At 43.8% G+C, this 13,465-nt stretch overlaps 1 protein-coding gene and 1 long non-coding RNA gene across 6 annotated transcripts in view; one reads left to right on the top strand and one right to left on the bottom strand.

Annotated features, from left to right (window-relative positions):
• LOC129385288 (uncharacterized) overlaps positions 1-13,465 on the top strand; it is a 482,098-nt gene that overhangs the window by 262,155 nt on the left and 206,478 nt on the right. The gene's annotated exons all lie outside the window — the stretch shown is intronic.
• Positions 1-13,465, bottom strand: part of LOC140219526 (uncharacterized) — an 80,696-nt gene that overhangs the window by 20,983 nt on the left and 46,248 nt on the right. For all 4 annotated transcript variants that reach the window (XM_072289385.1, XM_072289387.1, XM_072289386.1 and 1 more), the window contains exons 9-12: positions 9,744-9,803; positions 7,264-7,344; positions 1,566-1,628; positions 2-43 (exon numbers count right to left, since the gene is read on the bottom strand). In XM_072289385.1, the coding sequence (XP_072145486.1) occupies positions 2-43; positions 1,566-1,628; positions 7,264-7,344; positions 9,744-9,803 (246 nt within the window). The remainder of the gene's footprint in view (position 1; positions 44-1,565; positions 1,629-7,263; positions 7,345-9,743; positions 9,804-13,465) is intronic.

Here is a 13,465-nt window from a genome sequence, read left to right as displayed (position 1 = left end):
CCCGATTTGGTTATTTGGTTTGCCATCATTCCATACATTCCAGCTGAAAACAAAGATATGATGGACCTAAAAAGCTGCATAGGGTAAGGTAGTAATGCTCACATTGAATTACAATCCCTTTTATTCAGGAAACTCTACTACAATAAATTATGATGCCAAGTGAACATCTGTGATGTACCGTGAAAGATCTAGTAACATCTTTTTAATTGCGCGGATTACTAATATAGGATAAAAGGTGGCTCAAGATGCCGAATGGAATATTATATATTGTTCGTAGTATAAAAAATGCAGGAAAACGTGTTGCTTTACCAATGCAAACATGGGAAAATCCACAATAAAAACAATATGGAGTTTCAAAAAAATAAGGTCACAGATCTGGCAGACAGGCTGTGATGGCGATATTACGCAAGAGCATGAAACAATTGTTTAGTCTGTGATTTAGTTAAGAAGCCGGTGCGCATGGGCACGAATATATACTTCTCAAAGCACAAAATGAGTGCTCTACGAAACGACTAAATGCTTTACGGTTATGGTGCAATACAGAGGATATCGCATGTAGCCTTGACTTGTATGCGCATGTGGCCGTGACTATATTTGCTTGAAGTATTGAAGATAAAGTTGCACTTGCAACAGGACCGGTGGCCTGTGCACCCGCTTGAACTGTCGCCACACATGGCAAGCATAACATTCTTGTTCTTGCATGAAAAACACTACTTGTGATTTGCAACCCCTAAACGAGAGCAACATTCTGTCAATGAGCATGCAATAACTAAAACAAAATAACTCTTGAGCAACTGTTCATCAACCTGGAGCTTGTCGTTCCTACTAAGCTCCGAAATTTGAACCTGCTAGAAGCAATCCACGACACTGTGGCTTCCCAGCATCCTGCTTCTCGGCAAACCATCGCTGTTTCTTCCTTGAAAGACGGAGCAATTTCCACCCATGCGTCTTGTTTCTAAATTAAGACTTAGTTAATAGGAGGCGTAGAGGAGAACCTTACGCTTTTGAGGAGATGGTACAATGCGGCAATGAAACCATTCGGAATGCTGTCATGAGGATATAAGCACTCAATGGCTTCCTCTGTCAGCTGGCACTGAAGACAAGCGGAAGGACAACGACTGCGTGTCCACAGTCCCAAGCAAAGCAGTGATCGATCCTGCTATACATGTGACCCTGAACATCATTTATGCATGAAAAAGTGCGGACGATAACTATAAATTGTTCACGACTGTGCTTAAAGAAATATTATCATCATTGCAGGAATGGAAATTGGCAAACGACGGCTATAGTAATCTAGCTGATAACGTGAAGTTTTTTTTTTTCGGTGCCGACGGAATCACAGTCACAGCATTCTACTGTATTGTTACATGCAAAATTTTTACGGAAGTGTATCTGGTCGTGTTAGCACAAAGGAAAGCTGAATATATGCGCGTAAAGCTTGTAGATGAAGACAAGTGCCACCACGCAGCATTATAGGGTCAAAAGTAAGCTGTTCAACACGCCATATATAGCCGTCAGACATTACAAGAGCATTTACTTTAGTAGCAAAGAGAAATTTTACGTACCTTTGCCTCCCATCATACCCATTCCCATACCTCCCATGCCCATTCCCATACCGTAGTCGCCACCTGGAAAGATAAAGTCCCCTGATCAGTTTGCAACACTTCCAAATACCCATACCATCAACGCGTCGAACACCTAGTGGGCTCCAACATTGAAAGTTCTATGCAGTATAGCGGCATGCATTCCTATATTTAGTGTTAACTTATCCCCGCCTGTAACGTTTTAATATTGCAGCTCAGGGACCGCATTCTCGACTGATCCGCTTTTGAGATGCTTTCGAGTGATGCGCTGTTCTGCTTCCCGCCTGTTGGAATGACTGCCGCTTTCCCCGCTACCTTGGCTAAAGAGAGTCTGCTTAAACTGTTTGATCTAAAATTCGGCCCTTATTCATTGACAAGTCTTCGCGAGTAATACGGAGATTCTCATTTGCATGTTAGTGAACGTTGGTATAGAAGTTCCGCTGTCCTGTTAACGGGCCCCTATGTGACACTTCAGTGAAGGGAGAAATGCGTTGCGTATTTTTGCGTATGAAAACGAGCAGGTAAAAAATCAGGTAAAAACCATTCCATTGTACGTCACAAAAAAAAAAAATACATGGCAATAGTAATTTTAAGTGAGCAATATAGAATATCGCCAGCAAAATAATTTACGAAAATTATCAGGCGAAGGGACGTCTATTGTGCCAGCGTCATACAAGCCATTGCGTGTGGTAGACAATATCCTATCAACACAAAAATTAACAATCTCGTTCTACTTGATGTCTCTCACTTAATCTGAATATCCTTAGAAACCGACGAGTTTATTTGGGTACACTTAATTGGGGACATTCATAGCGATAGTAGTCCTTGTTTAAACTGTTTGAACGTTGGAATGTAGGAGCTCGCTGTAAGTACTAAAATAGCTCGCTCATCTGTGGGAAGGCTTCATGCAATTCATGATTTTTTTCATATTTTACGCAGCGCAATATTTTAGCTGCTGCTGCGTGGCAGCCTTATGGTCGTCTGATACGCCGAACCCGCACCGAGAGCGCCCAGAATGCAAATGCCGCGCACAGAACGCGTGAATCGGCCTTATCACCGGGAGACAACTGCGCCGTGACGCCTCGACGGGACGATGTCGCTAGATCGAACGCACTCGAATGGCACGCAATCCCGCAATTATTTCGAACAGCCAGGTATCTTTGTTTTGCCTGACACGTGGCACGTTACCATCATAGATGACACGCTGCACCAACTGCACATGCTTGAACTCTCCGCGAAGCCGCGTATATATACTGACGGACAGACAGTTAGGTGCTGGCTGCTTTTCTCGTATGTTGCCTCGTAGCAATATCTGATTTCATTTTATTTATGTGGCAATACACGTGTATTGTCCGCGAAGCAAGAGGAAGGACGTTGGCATGGTCTCCTGTCACGATACCGACTTGGCACAACACACAGCACAAATCTAGACTGCGTAAAGAGAAATTTTAGCGTAGTAGTAAATTTAATGGGTATCGTGCAAACTTTATTTACAGAAAAAAATAAGCAAGGGGGCTGAACTCATGCAAGGCGATAAAGAGAAAGAAGACGTAATAATAATAATAATAATTTCATTTCTGCCTCAAGAAATAAAGACAGGGGAGCTGCGGAAAAAGCTCTTCTAAACAGCTTGAACCTGCCGCAGCCCCGAAATACAAAGTAGCAGCGACAGGCACTTTGTTAACAATATAACAATATAGCAAGAACATCAGACCAAACAAAATCTTATCTGCACTTACATGTGCACAAACCAAATTACTTCGTCAGAAGCATGATTACATTTATTTAAGACAATCGTCGCATAACATGCATCAAGTAACAGCACGGATGATAAAGAATGATGGACACAATAAAAACAAAACGAAGAAAACATCATATATTAACCTTAACTATACCTAAAGATTATACCTACCTAGTCCGCGTCATCGTAGTGCTCTTTTCTTCAAGTATACCTAACGATTACTCAGTGGTACATTCTTTTACATATGAATTGCATATGGCACGTAAATCTCGTTGGATACAAGTAAACAAGTTGATGTTAGCATATTCGTACGCATTGAGAAGGGAAGGAAGTGTGTATTGCAGGTGCTCTTTCTCCGTATTGATGCGTGCTGTTGGCACCAACCTGTTTTCGGTGTGTCTGAAAGGGTAACTCTTTTTACTTTCTTGTAAGTTTGCTAGACGCCGAATGTGACTTATACTTCTTGTTTCTATTTCAAAACGAACGCTGAGCCGATACTTATACAAATCAAAGATTTTGATTATACCAGTTTTATAAAAAAAGCGTTTGGTGGTTGTTCCATAATTTGCATTAAAGACATTGCGAAGAAACTTTTTTTGCAAAATATAAAATTTCTCTAGACAGGACGGTGTTGAAGTGCCCCATACCAGCTCGCAATACTTAATGTGAGAAGAAAATAATGAGGTGTAAAGAAGCAGTTTCATTGGCTTAGGAAGAATGTATCTAATGCAGCCAATTGCGACAGTGATTTTAGCCAATTGCTTGACAACTTGGTCTACATGTGCTGTCCATGACATAGTTGAAGAAAATACTACACCGAGACATTTAAAATGATCAACTATTTCTATTTGTTTGGAGTTAAATGTGATACTTTTGTGGGGAAAAACCGGTTTATCATTTGGCCTGAAGATTACCGCTTTTGTATTTCTGTCATCAATACGCATTGATTAGATTGGGACCATTTTTCCAGCGAGATCATCGTCGTGCTGCACGATTGTATTAGTTCGTGAATGTCACTTCCGGAGAAAAAAATGCTTGCATCATCTGCATATATTATGAATCTGGCATTTGGATTAATATTTATAGTGTCATTCAGGTAAACTTTGAAAACTAGTAGGCCTAAAGGCCTTGTGGGGCACCAGAATAAGCAGGTTTTATTTCTAAGTATGCATTTTGTATGGCAACGTTTGTTTCCTTTTAGACAAGATTTTATTAGTGGTGCAGCCTGTCCTTGAATTCCGTAGTACCATAGTTTCTCTAGAAGTAATTCATGGTTTACAAGATCAAACGCTTTTTAGGAGTCGACGAAAATTCCAGTCACGAAAGCTCTGTTTTTAAATTGTGACAGAATATACTCTTTGTTCTAAAAGCGCCAGTTCAGTGGATATGTTTTTTTCGGAATCCGAATTGACATGGTGTTAGCAAATTGCATTTATATATAAATTTAATAAATCTAGAGTGCGAAATTTTCTCTAGTGCCTTAGAGAAGACAGGTATAGTACGGACAAAGGTCTATAATTGCCGAAATCATTTCTGTCTCCCTTTTTAAATGAAACAGTTACTTTTGCAAGCTGCATTTGTTATGGAAGTACCGATGAGCTAAACAAAGGTTAAATATATGTGTGATGGTTGGTGCTATGATATTTGCAACATATTTTACAGGTTTTATCTGAATGTCGTCAATATCTCGACATCTGCTATTTTTTAAGCTGAGTATAACAGTTAGTATCTGATCAGTGGTCACAGGATGTAGAAATACTCTATTATCATTATGAAAGTTTATGTACTCATATATTTCGGACAACGACTCATTAGTTCTTATTTAAAAAATAATTGAAAGCGTTTGCGAGTTCAATTGCTGTTAGCTCTTTACCACCAATATTTAAATTGCGCACATAGTCTTGTAACTGATTACGATGTAGCAATCAGTTTAGACGGGTCCAGCTCACATCATGGCGGCCCTTCTTCACGTCTAGATATGTGGAGTAATATTCCGTTCGAGCTGATTGCAGTTTCTTTGTTAACCTATTTCGAAACGTAGAAATACTAACGGAGATACATTTAGGTGCTGGCTGCTTTTGTCGTATGTTGCTTCGTAGAAATATCTTTCATTTTATTTATTAGGCAATAGACATGTACTGTTCGCGAAGCGAGTGAAAGGACGTTGCTATGTTCTCCTGACACGATCCCGACTTGGCAGGGCGCTCCGCTAACCGTAGTAACACATAGCACAAGTCAATATTTAGACTGCGTAAAGAGAAATGTTAGCGTAGTAGTAAATTTAATGGGTATCATGCAAACTTTATTTACACAAAGAAATAAGCAAGGGGGCTGAACTCATGCAAGGCGATAAAGAGAAAGAAGTCGTGATGGAAGAATACTTACCAAAGCGTTCAAGAAACTAAGAGAACAGGAATTTTGCAAGTGACAGGCTAATAAAATTCAAAATCATCACTTCCCATAATAAGAGCAGTGCTCTATATAATTGCAGGAACGCAAATATATCATATAAAAAGGGACCGTATTTCTCGTTTGACACAACGTCGTGTCCATGAAGATACTCGCTATGCACCACTGCATATCTGTCAACTAGAACGTCGTTTTTTTTTCTCTTTTTTTTTCTGCCCACTATGGCCTCAGTTCAAACCTACCGGAAGTTACTGTTATTGTTCATTAAAACTTCTTTCTGGGCGAGTTTGTGCATACTTGACATAAACATTGTTACAGCGCAATCACATGCAACCACAAGTATGAAGGACGGAACACAAGCACTGTGTTCCGTCCTTCATACTTGTGGTTGCATGTGATTGCGCTGTAAACAATTTTTATGTCAAGGAAGTTACTGTGTAGATGGGCCAAGTAATCTTCCAGGGCACTTGATTAAAACTTGAAGTGAGTGTTAAACGTAACAAGAGCGACAGTGTGGAGGAAACGGGGAGTAATTTTTACAATTTTTGCAATAACCACGATACGTCACTCCGAGTATTGAGAACATGTAATCACTACGGTGAAAATGTGGACCTGTTAGAAGATCCAATATTCTTCTTTTTGTTTAAGCTACTAATAATCGATTTACAAATATGCGTAACTTTGCAAACACACACACACGCACACATATATATTGCAATGCGTGCCTTGAATTTCAATGCCTACAGTTTAAACATTTTCAGCCTCGGACAGTAAGCGTACTACTGTAGTTTAGATTGTTACTTATGGCACCTAGTAAGTCAATCCCTACCATTTTCGTGTGAGTATCACTTTCAGCGCACCATACGATAGCATAATAAACGTGTGGTAAACTTAAGAGCTAGGCGACTGTTCGTGATCGTTAATAGACATTGATTATCTTTATTATTACTCTTACTAAAAGGTGATACGTGTCAACGCTGATATGTAGAATCTTACTCGCTCTATTTCGAGCTTTCTGCAGTTTCATGCTTCGTACGCGTTGTTGAAAATCGGGAAGATGTTAAATTTATATTTTGGAGCACAATTTGGCTCGACAATTTGTCCCTTTTTTTGCTTCGAATGTCAAGTTTCTACCGTACAAATCTTTCGAAGGCTTTGGCAGGCCTGGCAAGACGTACATGTACCAAATAAAAGCCGCAATAAACGCTATATTATTATTGCTATTACTACTACTACTACTACTACTACTACTACTACTACTACTACTACTAGTAGTAGTAGTAGTAGTAGTAGTAGTAGTAGTAGTAGCAGTAGTAGTAGTACAGTCGCAGCTATTAGCATTACTAGTAGAAGTGATGATTGAAAGCTGCAAATTGACTACACTTACTAAGTTGGCACAAGAACGATGCGTTTACCGCTACTAGCTTGGAGTGGTAAAGGTCACATTACATAGCTTCAGAGGCTCCGAAGCTACGTGCGTGGTGCTAAAACATTTGCTTTGATTCATAAGGGACCTGCTGTTGTACTCACCCATATAACCCATGCCCATGCCACCCATGCCGCCATACATCATTCCTCCCATCATTCCGGGATTGTTCATCATTCCATGACCTGAAGGAATACATAGAGCCCGTAAGTATTACAGGCTGGACGCACAAATGTTCATAGGTTTCAGATATCGTACAGTATGCATTTAGCGAGAGTAACTTATCCCAGAAGGCCTTCAGCGGGGAATAATCAGCTTACGCAGGTGGCAGTACGCGTCAATTTTAACGCTTACACGCATTCGTCATAAACAAATTCCATTCGGAACGGTTCGACGCCGACATTGCTGTCGTGACGTCGACTTGCCTGAGCGGGCTCCTTTAGACCTGCGACACACAGCTTTTTGGGTGTACGAAAGTTTTGCACGTTTGTGTACCGTGTGCATTTGTTTTTATATGTAATTTCAGGACAAACAAAAATGTGCCGTATTTAGATGGTCGCAACATAATGAAACTAAACCTGATACATCCGTATCAACGTCAGAGCTACTATGCAGTGCAACCAAATTCTTGTCTTGGGCAAGCTGGTTACCCGTGCAGCCTGTTCCCAAATATGATTCGGGAGTAGGGTGCACAGGTTGCATCCCTCTTTCATATAAGCGCCGCCGTTAGTCTATATTCGTTCTCTTTGTGAGGCTTTTCATATTTGATTTTACCTACTATGAAGCGCATGTACACGAATCCCGCAGTTACATTACGTCCACCACAGAACACATATTGCTATAATTCGACTCCATTAATGCCATGTTCACCCTGACGCAGCACTTAGGCCATGCCATTGTTTAAACCAAATTTTCGCACATAAAAGGAAGAAAAAAGAAACATCACGCCAGAAACCACACTCGAGAATTATACGTGTCAACGCGAAACATTTCAACCCTGCACGTGGCACAAAGCCCGAACGAACTCACGTCCTCCCAGGGAAGCGCCGCTTGCTTACCCGGGAGGACGTGAGTTCACGCCGACGACGTGCACCTGGAGGCATTCGCAGACACTACACGCCACACAAGATTCCTCTTCGACAAAGTGCCTGTGAATGCACGCGTCTGCGACCCGCAAGTGGCGCTCCTCCAATCGGCGCCGCCTGGTCTCGGCGTCCTGTCCAGCGGTGCCGTTCGCTCGGGGCGCCGCTGTTCTTCGGTCGCGCGTCACTTCTTGCTCGCGCTCCAAGGCCGCGCGTATCTCGACGTCCAGTCGCTTCGCCTCCCGCCTCGACTCTTCCATACGCATCTCATACCTCTGTACATTCTCCGCAGAGCCTTTTGCACTCTTCCGCTACTCTTCCCTGTAATACTTTCAAAGGTTTGTTGTAGTGTCTGCAGGTAGGGGCCTACGCGCAACATAGCGCAACCTAGAGCAGCCGAGCCACGTCTATTTGCGGCACGCACACTCATGCCGGCGAAGAGAGCAAAGAGAGGAGGCGCCAAGCCAGTAGTGGCGTGCGAGCGGGCGCGTAGGAGGGAGTGCGCGTGCGTGCGCGTGGAGCAAGGAGGGGCTCAGCCAATAGGCGGCCATTGATAAACTTGGCGACAAACTGCGCATAGGCGACAACCTCTACGACCTTGGACTTCGCCGCGTTCGACCTTGGCTTTGAGTAGGCAATGAAATGCTTCGCATTGAGATGCTCTATACCTCCTACAAATCATAACAAGTTAACACCTGGATTTGTTGTAAACCGTACCTGAGTGTTGTAAACCGTAAACAAATGGGCTTGTTGCTAACCGTACCAATAATTTGTGATTTGCACTTTTGAAAAACCCTCGTAAATACTGTAAAGGCTTTATGTAACCTGTAAATTTACATACAAAAATTTGCCCGCTGCACAAGTTATCACTTAGATGAATGAATGTAATATGTTTTTGTTGAACAGTTACCGTTTCCTAAACTCTGTAGATTTTTTAAGCTTATCAGTTTTCGGGAATTTTCGTAAGCATACCATGTCCTAAAACAAAATTTTGCTTTCTAGATTCCATAGAATTTACTTTCCTCTTTCAAATAGAATATATTTTATTCAAATTGATCCAGCAGCTGTCTCATAAAAGCCTTTCCGCGCTCTACATGTATTTGAATAGGGTAATTGGAGTTGACCCTGACCAATAGCTCCTTCCTAAACCATTTTTGTCGCTAAGCCTGTGATGTTTGAAATTTTTAACACTTTCTGACATTTCTCTCGAGCACGATTGGGTTCTCAATTGTAAATAGAAATTTCAGTCCACTTCAAACAGCGAGGAACGGAAGTTCGTGATTTGTCTTTGTTTTTATATTTCAACATGAAAGCCTTAAACGCCGCCATAATTCCTGCATTGAAACCAAAATCTAAACATGCCTTCTTAGGAGTTAAAAGCACAACAACCTCTTTCTATCCAGACTCGTACTTCACGAACATTAATTTTGTCTAGCAGCACTCATTTCAGCGTCCACACTTTACAGCAGAATTCACTTTTCTAAGAAGGCAGCTGCACTCACCCATAGCTCCCGCTTCATTATGCTCGTTTCCGGCAGCCGTTGAATGATTGCTTTCCTTGCCTAAATAAGCATAAAAACACATCTATCTTACATGCTGGTGAAAAAAAAGCATTCAAGGTTACGTGTAGCTGAAAATCAGTGTCAAACAGTAGGTAAAATCTCAAATAACGCTTGAAAATGCTCAACGCTCCAGCTCTGGACGCTTGCACCAAGGCCTTTCACTTTTTGTGTTGTTTGTTTTTTAATTCAATTTTACTGCGCCGCTAAAGTAAGTAGCCTTCTGAGTAAATTCTAATGAAACGCCAACAATTTTGCCACTGTATTAGATTTCGCCAGTGTACTATTCTAATAGAGAACGCCTTTTTGGCGTGCAAGAGTATCGAAATAATCTGAAGAAATACTCTAAGTTGTCACTTTCACTCGTCTATGCGGACAGCAGCCTACTCCGAACTGAAAACGCCTTCTGAGGTTTTGGCAATGTAACCACCACAATGCAATCACTAATGTAGTGGATGTTTTGACGAAGGCCCCCGGTCGGGAAGGATGATAACAGTAATTAAGATGCACGCCGGCCGCAGCAGAAACTGAAAGAAAGACGTTTCATCTCGGCTCAGCGTAGCCATATTCACTATGAAATTGAGACCACAGTGAACAAAACTATGTGGCCTTCAAAGTAGGACGCAAACACCACCAGCACATGTGGGCAGGGGTTTTCGTCTTTCTTTTTTCCTTCTCCCTGCCATTACACTTACATATCATGAATGGAAAGGGTTAAACTGGTGACCTCGGGAAACGCTATTAGAATTGAATTCGAGGGTTTTACGTGCCAAAACCAGGATTTGATTATGTGCACGCCGTAGTAGGGGACTGCGGATTAAGTTTGACCATCAGAGGATCCTTAACGTGCCTCCAAATGCATGGTACAAGGGTGTTTTTGCATTTCGCCCTCATGGAAATGCGGCCGCGGCGGCTGGCATTTGATCCCGCGACCTCGTGCTTACCAGCGCAACACCGTAGCCTCTAAGCTACCGCGGCAGGGGGTACGCACACTCCGCGGGAAGATGATTGCGGGTGACATGTTGACATAAATATATCAAAGGTGTGCATGCTGTTTAAACAAGGCACCGCGTCCCCGAAAACACATTTGTTGCCCTTCCTTTTATTAGCGATGGCAGCATCAAAGTGCTCCTTTTGTATAGACAAAAACGCTTTTCTGCATCGACGTTTAGGACACTTTGTCCTTCATAGTTTTCTACAAAACTTACTAGAGGAAACTTCGGCCCTGTTGTCTATAAGAATTCACAAGCATTGTGATTCAGCCAGCATGCGAATGATGGTTACCACATGGATTTGCCTAAACTTCGTCCTTCTGGCTTCTAATGGCTTCGTGAATTTGCAAACTGATCATTTTAAACAACTTATTGTTTTATAAGCGCCACATTTCGCACTGATTATGTATTTATGGAGATTCTTATTGCCTTTGGCGTGTATAAAAATAAGATTACGTCAGAATTTATGCAAATATAGCCCGGTAAATAGCTGCAAATAAGTAAAACTACAAGAACGTCTGAACCCAGAGGCAAAGATTGGCGAAATCTATGTAGTAACCAGCTTTTGCGGTAGCTGAAGAAATGTGACACGAAAATTCGCTCTATTACGTTCAACATAAAACTTTGTTTTGCTGCTTCAGAGTGCGCTTTACGCCGTCTTAAAATTTTAAGAATGATATATTAATATATTAACGTTTCATTAAATGTATTTGCTCGGAAGTCCATGACCAGTATTAGCTTCGTGATCATAATTACCTCCGTATTTGTTTATCTTTTACCGGTGATCTCGTTTCTCTGGCTAACAAATGTTCAGTGTTATCACTCGGTGCAAGACGCGCCTATGTGTACCTTAAGTTTCTCGCATGTTATCGTTGGTTCTATTCGTTGTCTGTTGTCACCGAACCGTGTGCAATCAATTTCTATGCGTTACACGAATTGTGTAGGATAGGTAGGAATAACTTTAATAAAGTGCCGGCAAACGACGGTTTAACGCGTCGTGACGCTGGCCAAGCGTCGACCCGGGGTTATACTCTACTCTGCACTAGCCCAGTATGGCCCGTTTGTAGTGGGTCATGAGGCTTGTGCTTTTCGAGCGCACCCCGGGTCTGCTGGACGGCCCATAGTTGTGAGTCCTGGTCTGCAGACTGCCGTGCACTTCGAAGTCCGAGTGGGTAAGTCCTAGAGGTAGCTGCCGTCGGGAACCTGGCACAGTCCCACATGATGTGCCATTGGTCCGCCGGACCCGCTGCACAAACACCCCACAGCACACTCGGATAGAGCTCTGGGTGAAGCACGTGCAGCATTGAGGGGGTGAGGAGTGACGCGGTCTGTAGTTGCCTTAGGATTACGGCCTCCTCCCGACTGAGTGCCGGGTGGGGAGGCGGCATTGTCCGTCGAGCTAAGCGGTAACACTTGGTTATTTCGGCATAACTAGTCAATCTGTCCTTGGTTTCGAACCACCACACGGAACGGTCACTCTCGGGGGCGCGGAAAGTAAGCGCTCGCGCCGCCGAATGGGCCGTCTCGTTGTGGTTCGGTGAGGATGCACACTCGCCGGCGTGCGCCGGGAACCACTTGATACGGATGGTGCTGCCGCGGTCTTGAAGTTGGAGCTTGCCGATGATGGCGGCCGCCGGCGCGCATATTCGCCCCTTGGCAAAGTTGCGCACGGCATTCCTCGAGTCGCTGAGCATGGTGCGACACTTGGCTTCGGTGATCGCCAGAGCGATGGCAACCTCCTCAGCGTCTGTAGCGTTCGTGCACCGCACGCTCGCTGCCATTGTCTTGGTGCCGGTAGCCGCCGCAACGACCACTGCCGCGAAGCCTTCCCGCTTGTATTCCGCGGCGTCCACGTACCGGGCGTGCGGGTCTTGAGCGTGTTGTTCGGTGAGGGCCTTGGCCCGCGCCGGCCGCCGTTCTTGGTTGTTCTCTGGGTGCATGTTCTTCGGGATGGCGTCCACGTAAATGTGGGCCCGCGCCTCATCTGTGATCTCACACGGTTGCCGGCTGGGAGCTTGGGGGTTGTAACCCAGGGACGTCAGTATACTGCGGCCCGTCTTGGTGGTAGAGAGGTGCTCGAATTGCGCGGTAAGCTGCGCCTCGGCTATTTCTTCTAGGGTGTTATGGACGCCGAGCTGCAAGAGCCGAGCCGTACTCGTGGTCTCCATTAAACCCAGCACCGTCTTGTAAGCCCGTCTGATCAGCGTGCTGATCTTGTTCCTGTCAGTGACGTGCCAGTTGAGGTAGGCCGCAACGTAGGCGATGTGACTGATCACGAACGACTGGACAAGGCGCACGAGACTGTCTTCACGCATGCCCGCCCATCGTGTAGAGACTCGGTGTATGAGCCGGATGGCGTCCATTGCCTTGGTGGTAAGCTAATGCTCCCAAAGAACAACCGCGTTGAAGGCCTTACTCGCGCTATTAAGGTTCTTGTGGTCTACGGGGCTTCACGACAGACTCTAAGAATGCCGCCCCCTACCGCTCGGTAGTGTACGCGCTTTGTTCGTGCTTGTCTCCCTTTCTTTCTATCTCCCCCTTCCACTCTGTTTCTCTTTTTATCCCCCTTAACCCTTCCCCCTGCGCAGGGTAGCCAACCGGAACTACCTCTGGTTAACCTCCCTGCCTTTCTCTGCTATATTCTCTCTCTCTCTCTTGTTGATAGTCTCGTCT

The sequence above is a fragment of the Dermacentor andersoni genome, chromosome 7 (assembly GCF_023375885.2).
Source record: "Dermacentor andersoni chromosome 7, qqDerAnde1_hic_scaffold, whole genome shotgun sequence".
NCBI lineage: Eukaryota > Metazoa > Arthropoda > Arachnida > Ixodida > Ixodidae > Dermacentor > Dermacentor andersoni.
Note: the sequence above shows the minus strand (reverse complement) of the source record. Positions and strands in the feature narration are given on the sequence as shown.